Source organism: Eubalaena glacialis, chromosome 7 (genome assembly GCF_028564815.1).
Source record: "Eubalaena glacialis isolate mEubGla1 chromosome 7, mEubGla1.1.hap2.+ XY, whole genome shotgun sequence".
NCBI classification, from domain to species: Eukaryota; Metazoa; Chordata; class Mammalia; order Artiodactyla; family Balaenidae; genus Eubalaena; species Eubalaena glacialis.
The window spans coordinates 112946859-112966600 of NC_083722.1; the positions used below are offsets into that span (position 1 = coordinate 112946859).

Sequence of the window (19742 nt, forward strand, 5' to 3'; positions counted from 1 at the left end):
GATTGGTCTGTTCATATTTTTTATTTCTTCCTGGTGCAGTCTTGGAAGGTTGTACCTTTCTAAGAATATGTCCGTTTCTTCCAGCTTGTCCATTTTATTGGCATAGAGTTGCTTGTAGTATTCTCTTATGATCCTTTGTATTTCTGCGGTGTCTGTTGTAACTTCTCCTTTTTCATTGCTAATTTCATTGATTTGAGTCTTCTCCCTTTTTTTTCTTCATGAGTCTGACTAAAGTTTTATCAATTTTGTAAATCTTCTCAAAGAACCAGCTTTTAGTTTCATTGATCTTTGCTATTGTTTTCTTTGTCTCTGTTTCATTTATTTTTGCTCTGAGCTTTATGATTTCTTTCCTTCTACTAACTTTGGGTTTTGTTTGTTCTTCTTTCTCTATTTGCTTTAGGTGTAAGGTTAGGTTGTTTGTTTGAGATTTTTCTTGTTTTCTTAAGGTAAGATTGTATTGCTATAATACTTCCCTTTAGAACCTGCTTTTGCTGCGTCCCATAGGTTTCGGATCATTGTGTTTTCTTTGTCATTTGTCTCTAGGTATTTTTAAATCTCCTCTTTGATTTCTTTAGTGATCCATTGGTTATTTAGTAACATTGTTTAGCCTCCAGATGTTTGTGTTTTTTACAATTTTTTTTTCTGTAATTGATTTCTAATCTCACAATGTTGTGGTCAGAAAAGATGCTTGATATGATTTCAATTTTCTTAAATTTACTGAGGTTTGATTTGTGACCCAAGATGTGATCTATCCTGGAGAATGTTCCGTGTGCACTTGAGAAGAAAGTGTAATCTGCTGCTTTTGGATGGAATGTCCTGGAAATATCAGTTAAGTCTGTCTGGTCTAATGTGTCATTTAAGGCTTGTGTTTCCTTATTAATTTTCTGTCCAGATGATCTGTAAGTGGGGTGTTAAAGTCACACTATTATTGTGTTACTGTCGATTTCCCCTTTTGTGGCTGTTAGCATTTGCCTTACATATTGAGGTGCTCCTATGTTGGGTGCATATATGTTTACAGTTTTTATGTCTTCTTCTTGGGTTGATCCCTTGATCATTATGTAGTGTCCCTTCTTGTCTCTTATAACAGTCTTTATTTTAAAGTCTATTTTATCTGATATGATTATTGCTACTCCAGCTTTTTTTTGATTCCCATTTGCATGGAATATCTTTTTCCATCCCCTCACTTTCAGTCTCTGTGTGTCTCTCCAGATCGGAAGTGGGTCTCTTGTAGACAGCATTTATATGGGTCTTGTTTTTGTATCCATTCAGCGAGCCTGTGTCTTTCGGTTGGAGCATTTAATCCATTTACATTAAAGATAATTATCCATACGTACGTTCCTATTGCCATTTTCTTAATTGTTTTGGGTTTGTTTTTGTAGGTGTTTTTTCTTCCCTTCCTCTTTTTTTCTTTTGTGGTTTGATGACCATCTTTAGTGTTGTGTTTGGGTTGCTTTTTCTTTGTTCTTTCTTTCTTTTAGAAATTTATTTATTTATTATTTATTTATTTATTTATTTATTTATTTATGGCTGCATTGGGTCTTCGTTGCTGCACTTGGGGTTTCACTAGTTGCGGCGAGCAGGGGCTGCTCTTCATTGTGGTGCGTGGGCTTCTCATTGCGGTGGCTTCTCTTGTGGAGCATGGACTCTAGGCGTGCAGGCTTCAGTAGTTGCGGCATGTGCTCAGTAGTTGTGGTGCCCGGGCTCTAGAGTGCAGGCTCGGTAGTTGTGGTGCACTGGCTTAGTTGCTCCACGGCATATGGGATCTTCCCGGACCAGGGATCAAACCCATGTCCCCTGCATTGGCAGGCAGATTCTTAACCACTGTGACACCAGAGAAGTCCGTGCTTTTCTTTTTTGTGTGTGTATCTGTTGTAGTTTTTTGGTTTGCATTTCCCATGAGCAGTGTATTATATACAGGTTGTTTTAAGTTGCTAGTCTCTTAATTTCAAATGCAATTCCCATTTCCTGCATTTGTACTCTCCGCTTCTCATGGTTGCTGGGTTTTTTTTTAACTTTTTTTTTTAATCAGTCATCAATTTTATACACATCATTGTATACATGTCAATCCCAATCGCCCAATTCAGTACACCACCATCCCCACCCCACCACGGTTTTCCCCCCTTGGTGTCCATACGTTTGTTCTCTACATCTGTGTCTCAAATTCTGCCCTGCAAACCGGTTCATCTGTACCATTTTTCTAGGTTCCACATACATGCGTTAATATACGATATTTGTTTTTCTCTTTCTGACTTACTTCACTCTGTATGACGGTCTCTAGATCCATCCATGTCTCAACAAATGACTCAACTTCGTTCGTTTTTATGGCTGAGTAATATTCTATTGTATATATGTACCACAACTTCTTTATCCATTTGTCTGTCGATGGGCATTTAGGTTGCTTCCATGACCTGGCTATTGTAAATAGTGCTGCAATGAACATTGGGGTGCATGTGTCTTTTTGAATTACGGTTTTCTCTGGGTATATGCCCAGTAGTGGGATTGCTGGATCATATGGGAATTCTATTTTTAGTTTTTTAAGGAACCTCCATATTGTTCTCCATAGTGGCTGTATCAATTTACATTCCCACCAACAGTGCAAGAGGGTTCCCTTTTCTCCACACCCTCTCCAGCATTTGTTGTTTGTAGATTTTCTGATGATGCCCATTCTAACTGGTGTGAGGTGATACCTCATTGTAATTTTGATTTGCATTTCTCTAATACTTAGTGATGTTGAGCATCTTTTCATGTGCTTCTTGGCCATCTGTATGTCTTCTTTGGAGACATGGCTATTTAGGTCTTCTGCCCATTTTTGGATTGGGTTGTTTGTTTCTTTAATATTGAGCTGCATGAGCTGTTTATATATTTTGGAGATTAATCCTTTATCCGTTGATTTGTTTGCAAATATTCTCTCCCATTCTGAGGGTTGTCTTTTCGTCTTGTTTATGGTTTCCTTTGCTGTGCAAAAGCTTTGAAGTTTCATTAGGTCCCATTTGTTTATTTTTGCTTTTATTTCCATTACGCTAGGAGGTGGATCAAAAAAGATCTTGCTGTGATTTATGTCAAAGAGTGTTCTTCCTATGTTTTCCTCTAAGAGTTTTATAGTGTCTGGTCTTACATTTAGGTCTCGAATCCATTTTGAGTTTATTTTTGTGTATGGTGTTAGGGAGTATTCTAATTTCATTCTTTTACACGTAGCTGTCCAGTTTTCCCAGCACCACTTACTGAAGAGATTGTCTTTTCTCCATTGTATATCTTTGCCTCCTTTGTCATAGATTAGTTGACCATAGGTGCGTGGGTTTATCTCTGGGCTTTCTATCGTGTTCCATTGATCTATGTTTCTGTTTTTGTGCCAGTACCATATTGTCTTGATTACTGTAGCTTTGTAGTATAATCTGAAGTCAGGGAGTCTGATTCCCCCAGCTCCGTTTTTTTCCCTCAAGACTGCTTTGGCTATTCGTGGTCTTTTGTGTCTCCATACAAATTTTAAGATGATTTGTTCTAGTTCTGTAAAAAATGCCATTGGTAATTTGATAGGGATTGCATTGAATCTGTAGATTGCTTTGGGTAGTATAGTCATTTTCACCATATTGATTCTTCCAATCCAAGAACATGGTATATCCCTCCATCTGTTGATATCATCTTTAATTTCTTTCATCAGTGTCTTATAGTTTTCTGCATACAGGTCTTTTGTCTCCCTAGGTAGGTTTATTCCTAGGTATTTTATTCTTTTTGTTGCAATGGTAAATGGGAGTGTTTCCATAATTTCTCTTTCAGATTTTTCATCATTAGTGTATAGAAATGCAAGAGATTTCTGTGCATTAATTTTGTATCCTGCAACTTTACCAAATTCATTGATTAGCTCTAGTAGTTTTCTGGTGGCATTTTTAGGATTCTCTATGTATAGTATCATGTCATCTGCAAACAGTGACAGTTTTACTTCTTCTTTTCCAATTTGTATTCCTTTTATTTCTTTTTCTTCTCTGATTGCCGTGGCTAGGACTTCCAAAACTATGTTGAATAATAGTGGTGAGAGTGGACGTCCTTGTCTCGTTCCTGATCTTAGAGGAAACACTTTCAGTTTTTCACCATTGAGAATGATGTTTGCTGTGGGTTTGGCGTATATGGCCTTTATTATGTTGAGATAAGTTCCCTCTATGCCCACTTTCTTGAGAGTTTTTATCATAAATGGGTGTTGAATTTTGTCGAAAGCTTTTCCTGCATCTATTGAGATGATCATATGGTTTTTATTCTTCAATTTGTTAATATGGTGTATCACATTGATTGATTTGCATACATTGAAGAATCCTTGCATCCCTGGGATAAATCCCACTTGATCGTGGTGTATGATCCTTTTAATGTGTTGTTGGATTCTGTTTGCTAGTATTTTGTTGAGGATTTTTGCATCTATATTCATCAGTGATATTGGTCTGTAATTTTCTTTTTTTGTAGTATCTTTGTCTGGTTTTGGTATCAGGGTGATGGTGGCCTCATAGAATGAGTTTGGGAATGTTCCTTCCTCTGCAATTCTTTGGAAGAGTTTGAGAAGGATGGGTGTTAGCTCTTCTCTAAATGTTTGATAGAATTCTCCTGTGAAGCCATCTGGTCCTGGACTTTTGTTTGTTGGAAGATTTTTAATCACAGTTTCAATTTCATTACTTGTGATTGGTCTGTTCATATTTTCTGTTTCTTCCTGGTTCAGTCTTGGAAGGTTATACCTTTCTAAGAATTTGTCCATTTCTTCTAGGTTGTCCATTTTATTGGCATAGTGTTGCTTGTAGTAGTCTCTTAGGATGCTTTGTATTTCTGCAGTGTCTGTTGTAACTTCTCCTTTTTCATTTCTAATTTTATTGATCTGAGTCCTCTCCCTCTTTCTCGTGATGAGTCTGGCTAATGGCTTATCAATTTTGTTTATCTTCTCAAAGAACCAGCTTTTAGTTTTATTGATCTTTGCTATTGTTTTCTTTGTTTCTATTTCATTTATTTCCACTCTGATCTTTATGATTTCTTTCCTTCTGCTAACTTTGGGTTTTGTTTGTTCTTCTTTCTCTAGTTTCTTTAGGTGTAAGTTTAGATTGTTTACTTGAGATTTTTCTTGTTTCTTTAGGTAGGCTTGTATAGCTATAAACTTCCCTCTTAGAACTGCTTTTGCTGCATCCCATAGGTTTTGAATCGTTGTGTTTTCATTGTCATTTGTCTCTAGGTATTTTTTGATTTCCTCTTTGATTTCTTCAGTGATCTCTTGGTTATTTAGTAGCGTATTGTTTAGCCTCCATGTGTTTGTGCTTTTCACGTTTTTTCCCCTGTAATTGATTTCTAATCTCATAGCGTTGTGGTCAGAAAAGATGCTTGATATGATTTCAATTTTCTTAAATTTACTGAGGCTTGATTTGTGCCCCAAGATGTGATCTATCCTGGAGAATGTTCCGTGCGCACTTGAGAAGAAAGTGTAATCTGCTGTTTTTGGATGGAATGTCCTGTAAATATCAATTAAATCTATCTGGTCTATTGTGTCATTTAAAGCTTCTGTTTCCTTATTTATTTTCATTTTGGATGATCTGTCCATTGGTGTAAGTGAGGTGTTAAAGTCCCCCACTATTATTGTGTTACTGTCGATTTCCTCTTTTATAGCTGTTAGCAGTTGCCTTATGTATTGAGGTGCTCCTATGTTGGGTGCATATATATTTATAATTGTTATATCTTCTTCTTGGATTGATCCCTTGATCATTATGTAGTGTCCTTCCTTGTCTCTTGTAACATTCTTTATTTTAAAGTCTATTTTATCTGATATGAGTATAGCTACTCCAGCTTTCTTTTGAGTTCCATTTGCATGGAATATCTTTTTCCATCCCCTCACTTTCAGTCTGTATGTGTCCCTAGGTCTGAAGTGGGTCTCTTGTAGACAGCATATATATGGGTCTTGTTTTTGTATCCATTCAGCAAGCCCGTGTCTTTTGGTTGGAGCATTTAATCCATTCACATTTAAGGTAATTATCGATATGTATGTTCCTATGACCATTTTCTTAATTGTTTTGGGTTTGTTTCTGTAGGTCCTTTTCTTCTCTTGTGTTTCCCACTTAGAGAAGTTCCTTTAGCATTTGTTGTAGAGCTGGTTTGGTGGTGCTGAATTCTCTTACCTTTTGCTTGTCTGTAAAGCTTTTGATTTCTCCATCAAATCTAAATGAGATCCTTGCTGGGTAGAGTAATCTTGGTTGTAGGTTCTTCCCTTTCATCACTTGAAGTATATCATGCCACTCCCTTCTGGCTTGTAGAGTTTCTGCTGAGAAGTCAGCTGTTAATCTTATGGGAGTTCCCTTGTATGTTATTTGTCATTTTTCCCTTGCTGCTTTCAATAATTTTTCTTTGTCTTTAATTTTTGTCACTTTGATTACTATGTGTCTCGGCGTGCTTCTCCTTGGGTTTATCCTGTATGGGACTCTCTGCGCTTCCTGGACTTGGGTGGCTATTTCCTTTCCCATGTTAGGGAAGTTTTCGACTATAATCCCTTCAAATATTTTCTCTGGTCCTTTCTCTTTCTCTTCTCCTTCTGGGACCCCTATAATGCGAATGTTGTTGCGTTTAATGTTGTCCCAGAGGTCTCTTAGGCTGTCTTCATTTCCTTTCATTCTTTTTTCTTTAGTCTGTTCCGCAGCAGTGAATTCCACCATTCTGTCTTCCAGGTCACTTATCCGTTCTTCTGCCTCAGTTATTCTGCTATTGATTCCTTCTAGTGTAGTTTTCATTTCAGTTATTGTATTGTTCATCTCTGTTTGTTTGTTCTTTAATTCTTCTAGGTCTTTGTTAAACATTTCTTGCATCTTCTCAATCTTTGCCTCCATTCTTATTCCGAGGTCCTGGATCATCTTCACTATCATTATTCTGAATTCTTTTTCTGGAAGGTTGCCTATCTCCACTTCATTTAGTTGTTTTTCTGGGGTTTTATCTTGTTCCTTCATCTGGTATATAGCCCTCTGCCTTTTCATCTTGTCTATCTTTCTGTAAATGTGGTTTTTGTTCCACAGGCTGCAGGATTGTAGTTTTTCTTGCTTCTGCTGTCTGCCCTCTGGTGGTTGAGGCTATCTAAGAGGCTTGATGGCAGGCTCTGGTGGTGGGTAGAGCTGACTGTTGCTGTGGTGGTCAGAGCTCAGTAAAACTTTAATCCACTTGACTGTTGATGGGTGGGGTGGGTTCCCTCCCTGTTGGCTGTTTTGCCTGAGGCAACCCAACACTGGAGCCTACCTGGGCTCTTTGGTGGGGCTAATGACAGACTCTGGCAGGGCTCACGCCAAGGAGTACTTCCCAAAACTTCTGCTGCCAGTGTCCTTGTCCCCACGGTGAAACAGAGCCACCCCCCGCCTCTGCAGGAGACCTTCCAACACTAGCAGGTAGGTCTGGTTCAGTCTCCCCCAGGGTCACTGCTCCTTCCCCCGGGTCCCGATGTGCACACTATTTTGTGTGCACCCTCGAAGAGTGGAGTCTCTGTTTCCCCCAGTCCTGTTGAAGTCCTGCAATCAAATCCCACTAGGCTTCAATGTCTGATTCTCTATGAATTCCTCCTCCCGTTGCCGGACCCCCAGGTTGGGAAGCCTGACGTGGGCCTCACAACCTTCACTCCAGTGGGTAGACTTCTGTGGTATAAGTGTTTGCCAGTCTGTGAGTCACCCACCCAGCAGTTATGGGATTTGATTTTACTCTGATTGCGCCCCTCCTACCATCTCACTGTGGCTTCTCCTTTGTCTTTGGATGTGGGGTATCTTTTTTGGTGAGTTCCAGTGTCTTCCTGTCGATGATTGTCCAGCAGCTGGTTGTGATTCTGGTGTTCTCGCAAGAGGGAGTGAGAGCACGTCCTTCTACTCCGCCATCTTGGTTAATCTCCTCTCCATGGTTGCTGGTTTTGATATCATACTTGTGTGTGGATGATATCCTGCTTTTACTGTATGTTTGCCTTTACCAGTGAGCTTTCCCATTTGTGCTTTTCTTGTTTCTACTTGTGGCCTCTTTTTTTTCCCCTCCTGCCTAGAGAAGTTCCTTTAGCATTTGTTGTAAAGCTGGTTTGGTGTGCTGAATTCTCTTAGCTTTTGCTTGTCTGTGAAGCTTTTGATTTCTCTGTTGAATCTGAATGAGTGCCTTGCTGGGTAGAGTAATCTTGGTTGTAAGTTTTTTCCCTTTCATCACTTTAAATATATCGTGCCACTCCCTTCTGGCCTGCAGAGTTTACACTGAAAAATCAGCTGATAACCTTTTGGGGACTCCCTTTTATGTTATTTGTTGCTTTTCCCTTGTTGCTTTTAATACTTTTCTTGGTATTTAATTTTTGTTAGTTTGATTAATATGTACCTGGGCATGTTCCTCCCTGGGTTTATCCTGTATGGGACTCTCTGCACTTCCTGGACTTGGGTGACTATTTCCTTTCCCATGTTAAGGAAGTTATTGACTATAATCTCTTCAAGTATATTCTCGGGCCCTTTCTCTTTTCTTCTTCTTCTGGGACCCCTATAATTCAAATGTTGGTGCATTTAATGTTGTCCCAGAGATCTCTGAGAGTGTCCTCATTTCTTTTCTTTTTTAAAAAATTTATTTATTTATTTATTTATTTATTTATTTATTTATTTATTTATTTATGGCTGTGTTGGGTCTTCATTGCTCTGCACGGGCTTTCTCTAGTTGTGGCGAGTGGGGGCTACTCCTTGTTGCGGTGCATGGGCTTCTCATTGCGGTGGCTTCTCTTGTTGCAGAGCACGGGCTCTAGGCGTGCAGGCTTCAGTAGTTGTGGCGCGCGGGCTCTAGAGCGCAGGCTCAGTAGTTGTGGTGCACGGGCTTAGTTGCTCCGTGGCATGTGGGATCTTCCTGGACCAGGGCTCGAACCCGTGTCCCCTGCATTGGCAGGCGGACTCTCAACCACTGCGCCACAAGGGAAGCCCTGTCCTCATTTCTTTTCATTTTTTTTCTTTTTATTCTGCTCCTCGGCAGTTATTTCCACCATTCTATCTTCCAGCTCACTTATCCGTTCTTCTGCCTCAGTTATTCTGCTATTGATTCCTTCTATTGTATTTTCCATTTCAGTTATTGTGTTGTTCATCCATGATTGTGTGTTCTTTTTTTTTTTTAATTTTATTTATTTATTTATTTATTTTTATTTATGGCTGTGTTGGGTCTTTGTTTCTGTGTGAGGGCTTTCTCTAGTTGCGGCAAGTGGGGGCCACTCTTCATCGCGGTGCGCGGGCTTCTCATTATCGCGGCCTCTCTTGTTGCGCAGCACAGGCTCCAGACGTGCAGGCTCTGTCATTGTGGCTCGTGGGCCTAGTTGCTCCATGGCATGTGGGATCTTCCCAGACCAGGGCTCGAACCCGTGTCCCCTGCATTGGCAGGCAGATTCTCAACCACTGCGCCACCAGGGAAGCCCCAATTGTTTGTTCTTTAGTTCTTCTAGGTTTTTATTAAGCATTTCTTGTATTTTCTTGATCCATGCCTCCATTCTATTTCTGAGATTTTGGATCGTCTTTACTATCATTACTCTGAATTCTTTTTCAGGTAGATTGCCTATTTCCTCTTCATTTATTTGGTGCTGTGGGTTTTTACCTTGCTCCTTTGTCTGCAATATATTTCTCTGTTGTCTCATTTTATCTAACTTACTGTGTTTGAGGTCTCCTTTCCACAGGCTGCAGGATTGTAGTTCCTCTTGCTTCTGGTGTCTGCCACCTAGTGGGTGAGGTTGGTCCGGAGGCTTGTGCCATTATCCCCTTGATAGAGGGTTTGATTGGTGTTGTGGTGACCAGAGCCTGCCCTAGATATTGAGTGGGGCCTCCCCTGGGTTCTGTGGTTGTCACTGCCCTGTCAGGGGCGGGGTCTGCTCCCTACTTATTGGAGTAGAGGCCCCCGGATCTGTTTCTGAGCTGTGTTTCTGATCTCCGGTGTGAGGTAGGCAGGATTGGAGCACTCCCACTGGGAGAGAAGCCGGAGTTTTCCTCCACTGGAGCTGTTCACCTGTGTATGTGCTCTGTTGTGTCCCCTTTTGCCCGTTGTGTGGGCTCACAAAGTACACTGCTGTTGGCACTGCTCTCGGTTCTGCCTTAACTGTGGGCGTGCCGGCAGTTGGCCCTGGTGACTCTCAGGTGTTGTTTTCACCAGGCCACCAGCGCAGATCCAGTGAGGTCAGGTCCCAGGACTGCAGTAGTCGTGCATCTGGACCTGTTGTGGGAGCTATGGGGGCAGCTCAGACTCTGGCCTGGCCCACCCCTCATGTGTACGTGCCCACAAAGCCCAGAGCTGCTAAAGCCAGACCCGTCCCACCTGCAGGAGCACTTGTTCTTTCAGATGTTTCACAGGCGCTGAATTTAGGAAGCTGTCAGTGGAGGTGTAACGCAGCTGCGAGGAGAGCTTTCAGCTCTTCTTCCTTAGTCACATGGTCCCGGGGGCTCAGCTGTGGTTTCAGCCCCAGCCCTGCATGTGTTCCTCCCACCAGAGTCTGCTCCAGAGGTTGCCCCAGAGCCCACGAGCTGTGAGGCAGGAAGGAGCTGAGGCGGCGATGGGGGCGAGTGGGTGCCCAGGCAGGAGGGTGCTGGGGTAGCGACTGAACACGTGAGCTTGTCCAGGGGCGATGGGGGTGAGCGGGCGCCCAGGCGGGAGGCTGCTGGGTAGCGACTGAACATGTGAGCTTGTCTGGGGCGATGGGGGTGAGCGGGCGCCCAGGCGGGAGGGTGCTGGGTAGCGACTGAACACGTGAGCTTGTCCAGGGGCGATGGGGGTGAGCGGGCGCCAGGTTGGGGTGGGGACGGAGGAGGTGATGGCGGGTGTGGGAGCCCTCCCTGGTACCCCGTGGAGGCAGGGGCCAGCGCGAGGCTGCCCTGGAGGCCCCGCCCCTTGCACGTGACTCAACAATGGTGCCTCTGGTGCTTCCTCTGTGAGCACCCCGGTTGCAGAGCTGCTCATCCCGTCCCCTCAGGCTGCCTCCTCACAGCCAACATCAGTCCCCTCCCCCGGTCGGCTCTCCAAACCCCACGTTCCAGCACCCAGCCCCTGTCGGCACCAGTGGACACCCTCTCAGGCTGGGGCTCGCAGGGCTGTGGCACGGACCATCTGTGTAGGTCTCACTCTGTCCTGCCTGCAACAGACCAGTTGCTGGGCTCTCCTCCGAGCCCCGAAGCTCCCCTTCTGTCCCAGCTGGTCTCCCTGCTGGTGAGGGGGCTTCCCTGCATGTGGGAGCCTCTCCTCTCCTTCAGCTCCCTTCCAGGGGTGCGGGTCCCATCCCGCTTCCTCTCCTCTTCCTTTTCCCTTCTTCTTTCTTTCATCCTACCTGGTTATGGGGGGATCTTTCTTGTCCTTTTTGGTGTCCAAGGTCCTCTGCTAGTGTTCAACAGGTGCTCTGTGAGAATTGTTCCATTCGTAGTTGTATTCTTTTTTTCTAAAATAAATTTATTTATTTTATTTATTTTTGGCTGGGTTGGGTCTTCGTTGCTGCGTGCAGGCTTTCCCTAGTTGTGGAGAGCAGGGGCTACTCTTCGTTGCGGTGCATGGGCCCTAGGTGCGCAGGCTTCAGTAGTTGCAGCACGCGGGCTCAGTAGTTGTGGCTCACGGGCTTAGTTGCTCCGTGGCATGTGGGATCTTCCCGGACCAGGGCTCGAACCCGGGTCCCCTGCATTGGCAGGCAGATTCTCAACCACTGCACCACCAGGGAAGCCCCGTAGATGTATTCTTGATGCGTTTCTGGGGAGAGGCGAAGTCCACGTCGTCCTACTCCTCCGCCATCTTGAGGGCCCCCCGCTGTGAACATTCTTGTGTGTGCCATTCTGGGGCTATTTCCCCTGGGTGTATAGGGAGGAGTGGAATTGCTGGCTGGATGTTAAACTTTCGTAGCTGCTGCTGAACAATCTTCCAGAGCGACTGTAGCAGTTCACAGCCCACCAACAGGTGTGAGGGTTCCAGTTGCTCCACACCTCTCCAACACCAAGCACACATACTTCCTTTTTGTATTACCTGGTCCTTTGGGTGTGCATTAGTATCTCATGTTCCCTGTGACCAGAGAGGGCGATTACTTATGTTTATGGGGCATTGATGACTCTGTGCTGTGAAGCACCTGTTCCTCCTGCTTTCGGCCCACTTTTCTATTGGGTTGTCTGTCTCCTTATTTTAATGACTCCTAGGAGCTCTTTACATATTCTGATTACAAATCATTCGCCAGTTCTAAGTATTGCAGATACCTTCCCCCACTGTGTGGGTTGCCTTCTCTCTGTTCGTGGTGCCTTTTAATAAACAAAAGTTTCTACTTTCATAGTTCAATTTACCGATCACTTCCTTATGGTTAGTACTTTTCAAGTCCTGTTTTAAAACTCTTTGCTGACCCCCAAGGGCATGAAGATATAGGTTTATTGTCTCTTCTATGCACTTTTTTTTCATTTCACAAGAAGATCTACAAACCATCCCTAATTGATCTAATTGTATCCATTTTGTTTGTAGGTTTTTTGGATTTTCTACTCTACTTCATCACCTTGAGTGACATTATTTTCCCTTCCTTTCCAATCCTTACACCTTTTATTCTTTTTCTTGCCTTATGGCATCATGAGGACCCTCATTACAACACTGCTAAGATAGGCATCCATGCCTTGTTTCCAATGTTGGGGGGAAATATTTTACCTAGCGGTTTCTTGTGGCTACACGGATCAGTTTCCCATTGCTGCTGTAACAAATTACCACAGACTCCGTGGTTTAAAACACACAAATTTATTAGGGTTCTAGAAATCAGAAGTCCAAAATGAATCTTACAGGGCTGGAATCAAGGTGCCCCCAGAGCTGGCTCCTTCTGGGGCTCCAGGGGAGAATCTGTTTCCCACCTTTTGCAGCTTCTAGAGGCGCCTGCGCTCCTCCACCCCCGAGAGCAGCATCTTCCCATCTCCGTGGCATCTCTCCCGCTCTGCTTCTGCTACTCCCCCCCCTCCTGCTGCTCCAGACCTCCGTCTTATAGGGCCCCTTGTGATTAGATTGGGCCCGTGTGGATAATCCAGGACCATCTTCCCGTCTCAGGGTCCATGATCACATCTGCAAAATCCCCTTTCTCTATAAGGGAACACAGTCACAGGCTGCGGACTAGGGCACGGACGTCTTTGGGGGCCATGACTCAGCTCACCATACTTCCTTTGATCAGATCAGGGATGTCTGCTTCTATTCCTAGGCTGCTTCTATTCCTAGGTTGCTAAGACTTTTATTCAAAGTAAGTTTTGAATCTTAAAAAGCACTTTTACTGCATCTATTGAAATGATCATATAATTTTCTTCCTCATTCTGTTAATGGGCTGTAGTACATTGCTTGATGTGTAAATGTTAAACCGACTGAGTTTCTGGAACAGTCTGCCTGGAATGATCACCATTCTGGGCTTGGGGCTCGTCTTCACATCACCCATTGATTCTCTTCACGTTAGCGCGAAACATTCCCTTCTTCCCTGAATGCAGATGCAGTTTCTGCTTCGGAAGCTGGGCTCGGCGTAGCTACTTACGGCTGCGTGGCCTTGGGGGGCTTCTAACCTCTCGGTGCCTCTGTTTCCTCACAGGGGTCGCAGTGTTTCCCACCTCATAGGGTCGTTAGGAACATTAGTCCTTGCTAACTACCGCAGTTAACCTCTTCCACAGAGGCCGGCTGCACTGCCAGAAGGCAGGGTGGAACTGACACAGCCCCTGCTGACTTCCTCCCATGGGCTGAGGCAAGGAGCAGATAATTTTTCTCTGTTCTTCTCCGTCTGAGCACAACTCAGTTTTTAAAACTCTTTTCTGATAGGAGCTAATTCTTACAGAAAAGTTGCGAAAAGAGTAAAAGGTTTTGTAGCGTGCCCGTGTTTGGGCTTCTCTGACCCCTCCTCATGAGGGATGCAGATGAAGCGTCCTGGGCGCGTCCGGGGTCGGGATGCAGACCCCTCTCACCCGGGCTGATGTGGAGGCTGCCAGGCTTCTCCACTGCAAGCTCGTTTCCCTGTGGGAACTGACACATGTCTTGTGTGGAGGTGCTTTGAGACTATCAGGGCATATCTTCATGTCCCTTTAACGGCATCCTCTTTCTGGGGGTGAGGGCGTACAATGGGACCGACCTCCAGGAAGGCAGGTCAACCTAAGTCTCTGAAGCCTGGAAACTGCTCACAGCCCTCTAGCCTCCCTTCGGAAAATCACTCCGAGGGCCAGTCAGTGATGGCGCAGTGGAGGATTCAGGATGTCCAGGGCGGTGCCGTGGGGACCGCATTTGCCATGCGAGTGTGCCACATGAAGCAGTGAGTTACGGTAGCCCTTAATATTTCCTTATGCTGTTCACAAAGAATTAGTAACTTTAAAGTGTTTTTTTTTTCTTTCAAGGAAGGTATGGAATTCTCAAAAATGTGTATTGAAAAGTATTAGGAAAAAAATACCCCCCAAAATGTTATCAGTAGTTGTTTAAAATGGAGGAGTTCTTTTTTATATATGATATTTTCTTTTACTTTCGAGATTATTCTTTTTTTAACAATAAACCCTGTTTCTTCTGAATCAAGGGTAGTGGGGGAAGAAGCAACGATAGTTTTAAGCCCTTAGTTCGGTGCCCTGGGTTCCATCTTCTCTGACACCTGTGAGCTGTGCTGTGGGAACCTCCCCCTTACTACTGGGAGGGAGGCAGCAGGATTGCGGTCCTTGGCAGCCCTCACCTCCCAGATTCCTGCCCTGCCTTCCCAGACGTCAGGCACTCTGCCCTCACCAGCTCCCAAGCCCAGCCTTCCCCTGGGAGGCTCAGGGAGACCCCTGCAAGGACAAAGCGCAGGGCTCCCCCTGCCCCCTGCAGGCAGGTGCCTCAGCCCCCGGGGCAGCTGCTTCCATCACTTGCAAAGGGCAGGTGGAGCTTCTCTCCCCTATGGACTGGGGGTTCCTGAGACTTTAAGTGAGAGAGGACAGAGGGCCAGGAATGTAGCACAGGTCTGAGACACAGGAAGGTGTGTGTTCACAAGGTCTCTTTCAGATGGCAGGGACAGAAGCCCGAGTCCAAACAGGTTAAACCAGACAGGTAAGTTTACAGAGCTGAAGGTCCAGGGGCGGACTTCAGGCACAGCTGGATCCAAGAGAACATTCGCTGCTCGCTTGTGCTTTCATGGAAGCTCCCTTGCTGGGCTGGGAGGGTGCTGGGACCCCAGAGGCCCAGATCACCGGCTGGAAGAGCTGGCTTGTTTCTCCAACGACGCATCTCCCTCCCCAGGTTCTGCGATTGTTCCCGACCAGTCGGCTAATCCTTTCCATGTCTCTGGGGACGTGGATTTCTTCTTGCTCAGAGACCAGGAGCGGATTAAGTCTCTATCAGTGAGTACCTATCGAGGAGCAGCCTGCCCGCAGCTCCTCCCTCCCTCACACGGCCGCAGCCAGACTGCACTTTGCTCAGGTCACTCTCTCACTCTGGAATAGTCAATGGCTAACCACTTGCGATGAAAACTCGCAACTGCCTGGCCCCAGGTCTCTTGTCCCACTGTCTTACCAGCTTCATCACCACTGTTCCTGGGCTGTTGTCAGGGTGGGGGAGTTTCTGTGGCTACAGCCTCAGCCAACATGCCTTAACTTCTGTCCCCTGCATGAGATGCTGTCCCCTCCTGAGACTCTCCCTGACCTTCAAGGCCCTAGGAAACCCCCCGCATGTTCTAACCTTGCACAGTCCCCTCTCACTGGAATTCTGGGAGGCCAGACACACACACACACACACATACACACACACACGCCCCAGGCCGTGTTTCTGGGACGCACTCTCACACGCACAGGCAAGGCCTGCGTCCCGGGCTCCCTCATGGGCTGACTGTGTCCACCCCGACTCAGGGCTCAGCATCTGAGATTCCTTAGAGCAGTGGCTCCCTCTGTGACCCTGACCAGGACCAAGGACACACAGGGACATGCGGGTCCTCCAGCCCCACCCCTGTGCCTAGGATCCAGGCGGTGCCATCGGTGTTCCCCACCTCCTGCCTGGAAGGAGGAGCGACAGAGACACAGAGCCCCTCTGAGCGGCACTCGTGGCAACACGCACACACAGGACTTCCCCTTTCTCCACCAGTGCCAGCGCAGCCTGGACTTCCTTCTCCCAGCCTGGCCCAGCCTCAGGGAGCCTCTGCCTTCCTTCTGAAGCCCCTGTCCCCGCCTCACACTCCTCCAGCACAGCCCCCGACCTCCTCACGCTGACCCCAAGCAGCTGCCCAGTGTCTTTAAATTGCAGACCTTCTGCCACTGGAATTCTAGCGGGTGACATTTTCCCAACTTCATTGTACATGGATGTGCAAATTAGGGTCCCGCCACAGATTAGAGGTGGAATAGGTGTTGCACGCGGCAGGACCAGCAGGAAGTAGAATTTGACCAGGAGAAGCCAGATGAAGGCCCACGTGAGGGCTTATCTGATCAGGCAGTCGGGGTCCTGAGCCAGCAAGATCCCCAGGGCTTGGACAGCAGGAGGGGCTGGGCACTAGGCCTCGGGAAGAAGAGTCCCTCACCCCACCCTATCCTGAGACCCTCCGAAGTGAAGGGCTGGGGCGGGATGCAGTCCTGGGGGTGGCTGGCCAGAGGCCAGGCAGGGTGGAGAATAGGTAGGGAGGTGCAGACCCCCGCACGTGACCACGGGCTGCCCACAGTGAGTAGGGAGCTTGCAGATCAAACTCGGGGTTTCCAGTTTCTTTTGGAAGCTCCGAGGATCTAGTTTCCCTCAACGTGGGTTTGTCAGATTTAGCAAATCACAATACAAGACACTCAGTTTAAGTGTGAACTTCAGACAAACGAGGATCATCTCTAGTGAGCGTGTCCCTGCACCACTGATCTGGAATGCGCATCTGACCTGGCATCCTGGGGTTCCTCTGGCGCCCCGCCTCCCTGTCAAGCCCTGGGCAGCTGTGCTCAGGAGCCCAGAGCAGTTCCCGCAGGCTCACAGCCCCAGGGTCTTCTCCGCAAGCCGGTCCGCACGTGCGCGCCGCCACACCGGCCAAGTGCGCGCCTCCGCCGCAGCATGCGCGCTTCCGAAGCCCCCGCCGCCCCGGACAGGGCGACGCGGAGAGGACTGGTGGGCGGGAGAGGGGTGGGTGGCTGGCCCCGTGCGGCCCCGCCCGACCCCGTTCCCCTACCCCGCCCACCCCAGCATCGGGAGCAACAGAAGCAGCTGCGGGTGCACGAGAAGATGACCTACTCGTCCCAAGTGGCGGCCAGGCACGCCAGCCTGCGGCGCGAGCTGCAGCGGGAGGGCGAGGTGGCGGACCGGGAGGCGCGCGCAGAGCAGCTACGCATCTTCCACGAGCAAACGGCCTGGAAGCTCGCCATGACCCGAGGTGCACCCCTACCCCCGCCCCCCAGCCCCGAAGTCCCAGAATCCCGTCTTCGCCCTTGCGGTCTGAGCAGTGCGTTTAAAGGGCTTGGGAGATGCGGGGCTGTGGTGCAGTGTGTGTGTGGCCGGGGTCTTCTCTGTGCCTGACCTTTGCCTCCGGGGGTACAAAGATCAATTCCACACGGATTGCTGCTCTAAAAGCCTTTGAACCCCAACATTGCATGCATTCTGAATGCTGACCTGCACGGTGAATGCAGGCTGGACAATGTATAAAATGTAGGCATTTCCCTTGGTGGCGAGCATCTGAGCTTCAGCACGGAATGGCTTCTCTGTCCGGGGCAAGTCAGCTTTGTACCGCAGCTTCCTCTCCTGGCTGGTAACAGTACCAGCCTCATGGGTGGTGCGATTCAACGTCTTCAGATACTGCACATAGTGAGAGGGAGCCATGTGTGTGTGTGACCTGTTATCATTTTTATGACCCTGTAGGAAATCTGAAGTACTAAAAACGCACTAATACTCTACCAGTGAAGTATAAACCACTGAACTAGAAAGAAGCAATTGAGATCAGAGAGTCCTGGACCCCATGGGCTACAGGGACCCTGAATGTGACTTTGAGCGTGGAGAGACCCCCAGCCTCTACCCCCGACGCCCAAGGCTTGTTGTTTTGGGTAGGAAGCCCTGAGCTTGCTTGCACGTTCTGTGTGTGGAGCTCTGCACCAGGGAAGCAGCGCTGCGTGTGTTTTGTCTCTGCCTCAGTGGCCCATTTCTAAGACCTGGGAGCAGCAGGTGGCATCCGGGTGGGGAAGGCTGGACCCAGCAGGTCTGACTTCCAGTGACGAGCCCAGGGAGGCCAGGCCAGACATCTAGACTGAAAACGGAACTCCTGTACCACACCGGGTTCTTCGGGAAAGGAGAGGATTTGAGGGAAAAGGCCGAGAGCCCCACGGTTCCATCCACAGCTGGGGAGCCTCCAGGCCTTCCTCTCCAGAAAGGCAGGGAAGGAGGTCCGCATGGGCCTTGAGCCCAACTGCGATACCTCCCTGCTTGTACTCCGGAAGGTGGTCCCGATGCCCACCTTAACTTCTGCCTGGCTTAAACCCTGCCAGGGTAGACTTAGCTGCTGCCCACATTGTGCCCTGGAGGCTTAGGGCACCCCAAGGAGAGATCATGCTGCCCCATTTTTCTCTCACCACCCCCATTCTCTCACTGTCCTGGCCGATAGACCTTTCATTATTAAGTCCAGCCAGGTAAAACTTCCAGGGTGGGCGTGTCCAGAGATTCATTCCAGGTGAGAAGGGTGCTACAGCAAGAGAGGCTCAAGTCAGACATACGGAAGGACTTCCCACCTGGCCAGTCTCTAGCCATGGAGACTGTACTATATCAGCAGAGCCTGCTTTCCTTTTGCTGGAGCCAGAGCTGGCTCTCTCGTGATCCCTGTAGTAAGCTGGGCCTCACAGCCAGGCATAGCACCAGACCGGCAGGCTGGCCCCGCACTGCCTGGCTGTGCCCATCCCAGGCTGCAGGCTTGGGTCTCTCTCCCACTGCCTGCCCACCCCAGATGCCTCATGTCTCTTGTTGCAGAAAGGAAGACGGAACCTGATGACATAAACAGCTACATCGACCAGAAGCGGCAAATGTTCCTCATCCAGGTAGGCTGGCTGCCCCGCGGGCCCAGCGGGCTGTCCCTGTGAGGGGCGTGACTCCTGCTCCGGTGCCCTCAGTACGCCCTGGATATGAAGCGGAACGAGATCCAGCGGCTGGAGAGGCTGGCGGCCAAGGAGGAGGCCGAGCTGGAGCGGGCGGAGAAGTTTCTGGAGAAGGACGCTGCTCTATTTGACGAGTTCCTCAGGGAAAACAACCGCAGCTCCGTGCAGGCCCTGAGAGTGTGAGCTGCCCGGACCCTGGCCTGTGCACACTCACCACCCACCCAGCCCCGACCAGGCCTGTGCACACCCATCACCCACCCAGCCCTGACCCTGGGCCTCTGCACACCCACCACCCACCCAGCCCGACCCCGGCCTGCTCACACCCACCACCCACCCAGGCCCCTCCTTGGCAGCTCCCCCGCCTCCAGCCTTGACTGAAGGCAGAGTGGACACCCCTCCTGAACACCCTGTGATTGGCTCCTTCCCCTCCCCACCCCCAGGGCTGAGAAGGAGGCCAAAGCAAAGATGGAGAAGATCCTCGAGATCCGTGATCTGACCACCCAGATCATGAACATCAAGAGGTGAGGCCAGGCGGCAAGCTGGGCCCTGCGCCATCCCCGCCAGCACATCTCCGGGAGCCACAGGAGCCCCATACAACACACACCTCTGAACCTCGGCTCTCTCAGGGACCCCAAGCCCTGCGGGGCTTTTTCAGATGAGGCGACCGAGGCCAGGAGGGAGTCGGTGGCCTTCCTGAGGCCACGCCACTGGGGCAGGGCTCGCTGCACCCTGAGAGCGGCTGCAGCTCGGGGGGTGTGA

The 19742-nt window shown here is 48.1% G+C and overlaps 1 protein-coding gene across 6 annotated transcripts in view; it reads left to right on the plus strand.

Moving 5' to 3' along the window:
* Positions 1 to 19742, plus strand: part of CFAP100 (cilia and flagella associated protein 100) — a 61518-nt gene that overhangs the window by 13135 nt on the left and 28641 nt on the right. For 5 of the 6 annotated variants that reach the window (XM_061197392.1, XM_061197395.1, XM_061197391.1 and 2 more), the window contains 5 exons: positions 15193 to 15293; positions 17095 to 17281; positions 18859 to 18926; positions 18999 to 19162; positions 19424 to 19504. In XM_061197392.1, coding sequence (XP_061053375.1) covers positions 15193 to 15293; positions 17095 to 17281; positions 18859 to 18926; positions 18999 to 19162; positions 19424 to 19504 — 601 coding nt within the window. Of the gene's footprint in view, positions 1 to 15192; positions 15294 to 17094; positions 17282 to 17782; positions 17946 to 18858; positions 18927 to 18998; positions 19163 to 19423; positions 19505 to 19742 lie in introns of those variants that run through there. The other variant, XM_061197397.1, reaches the window with a different exon arrangement.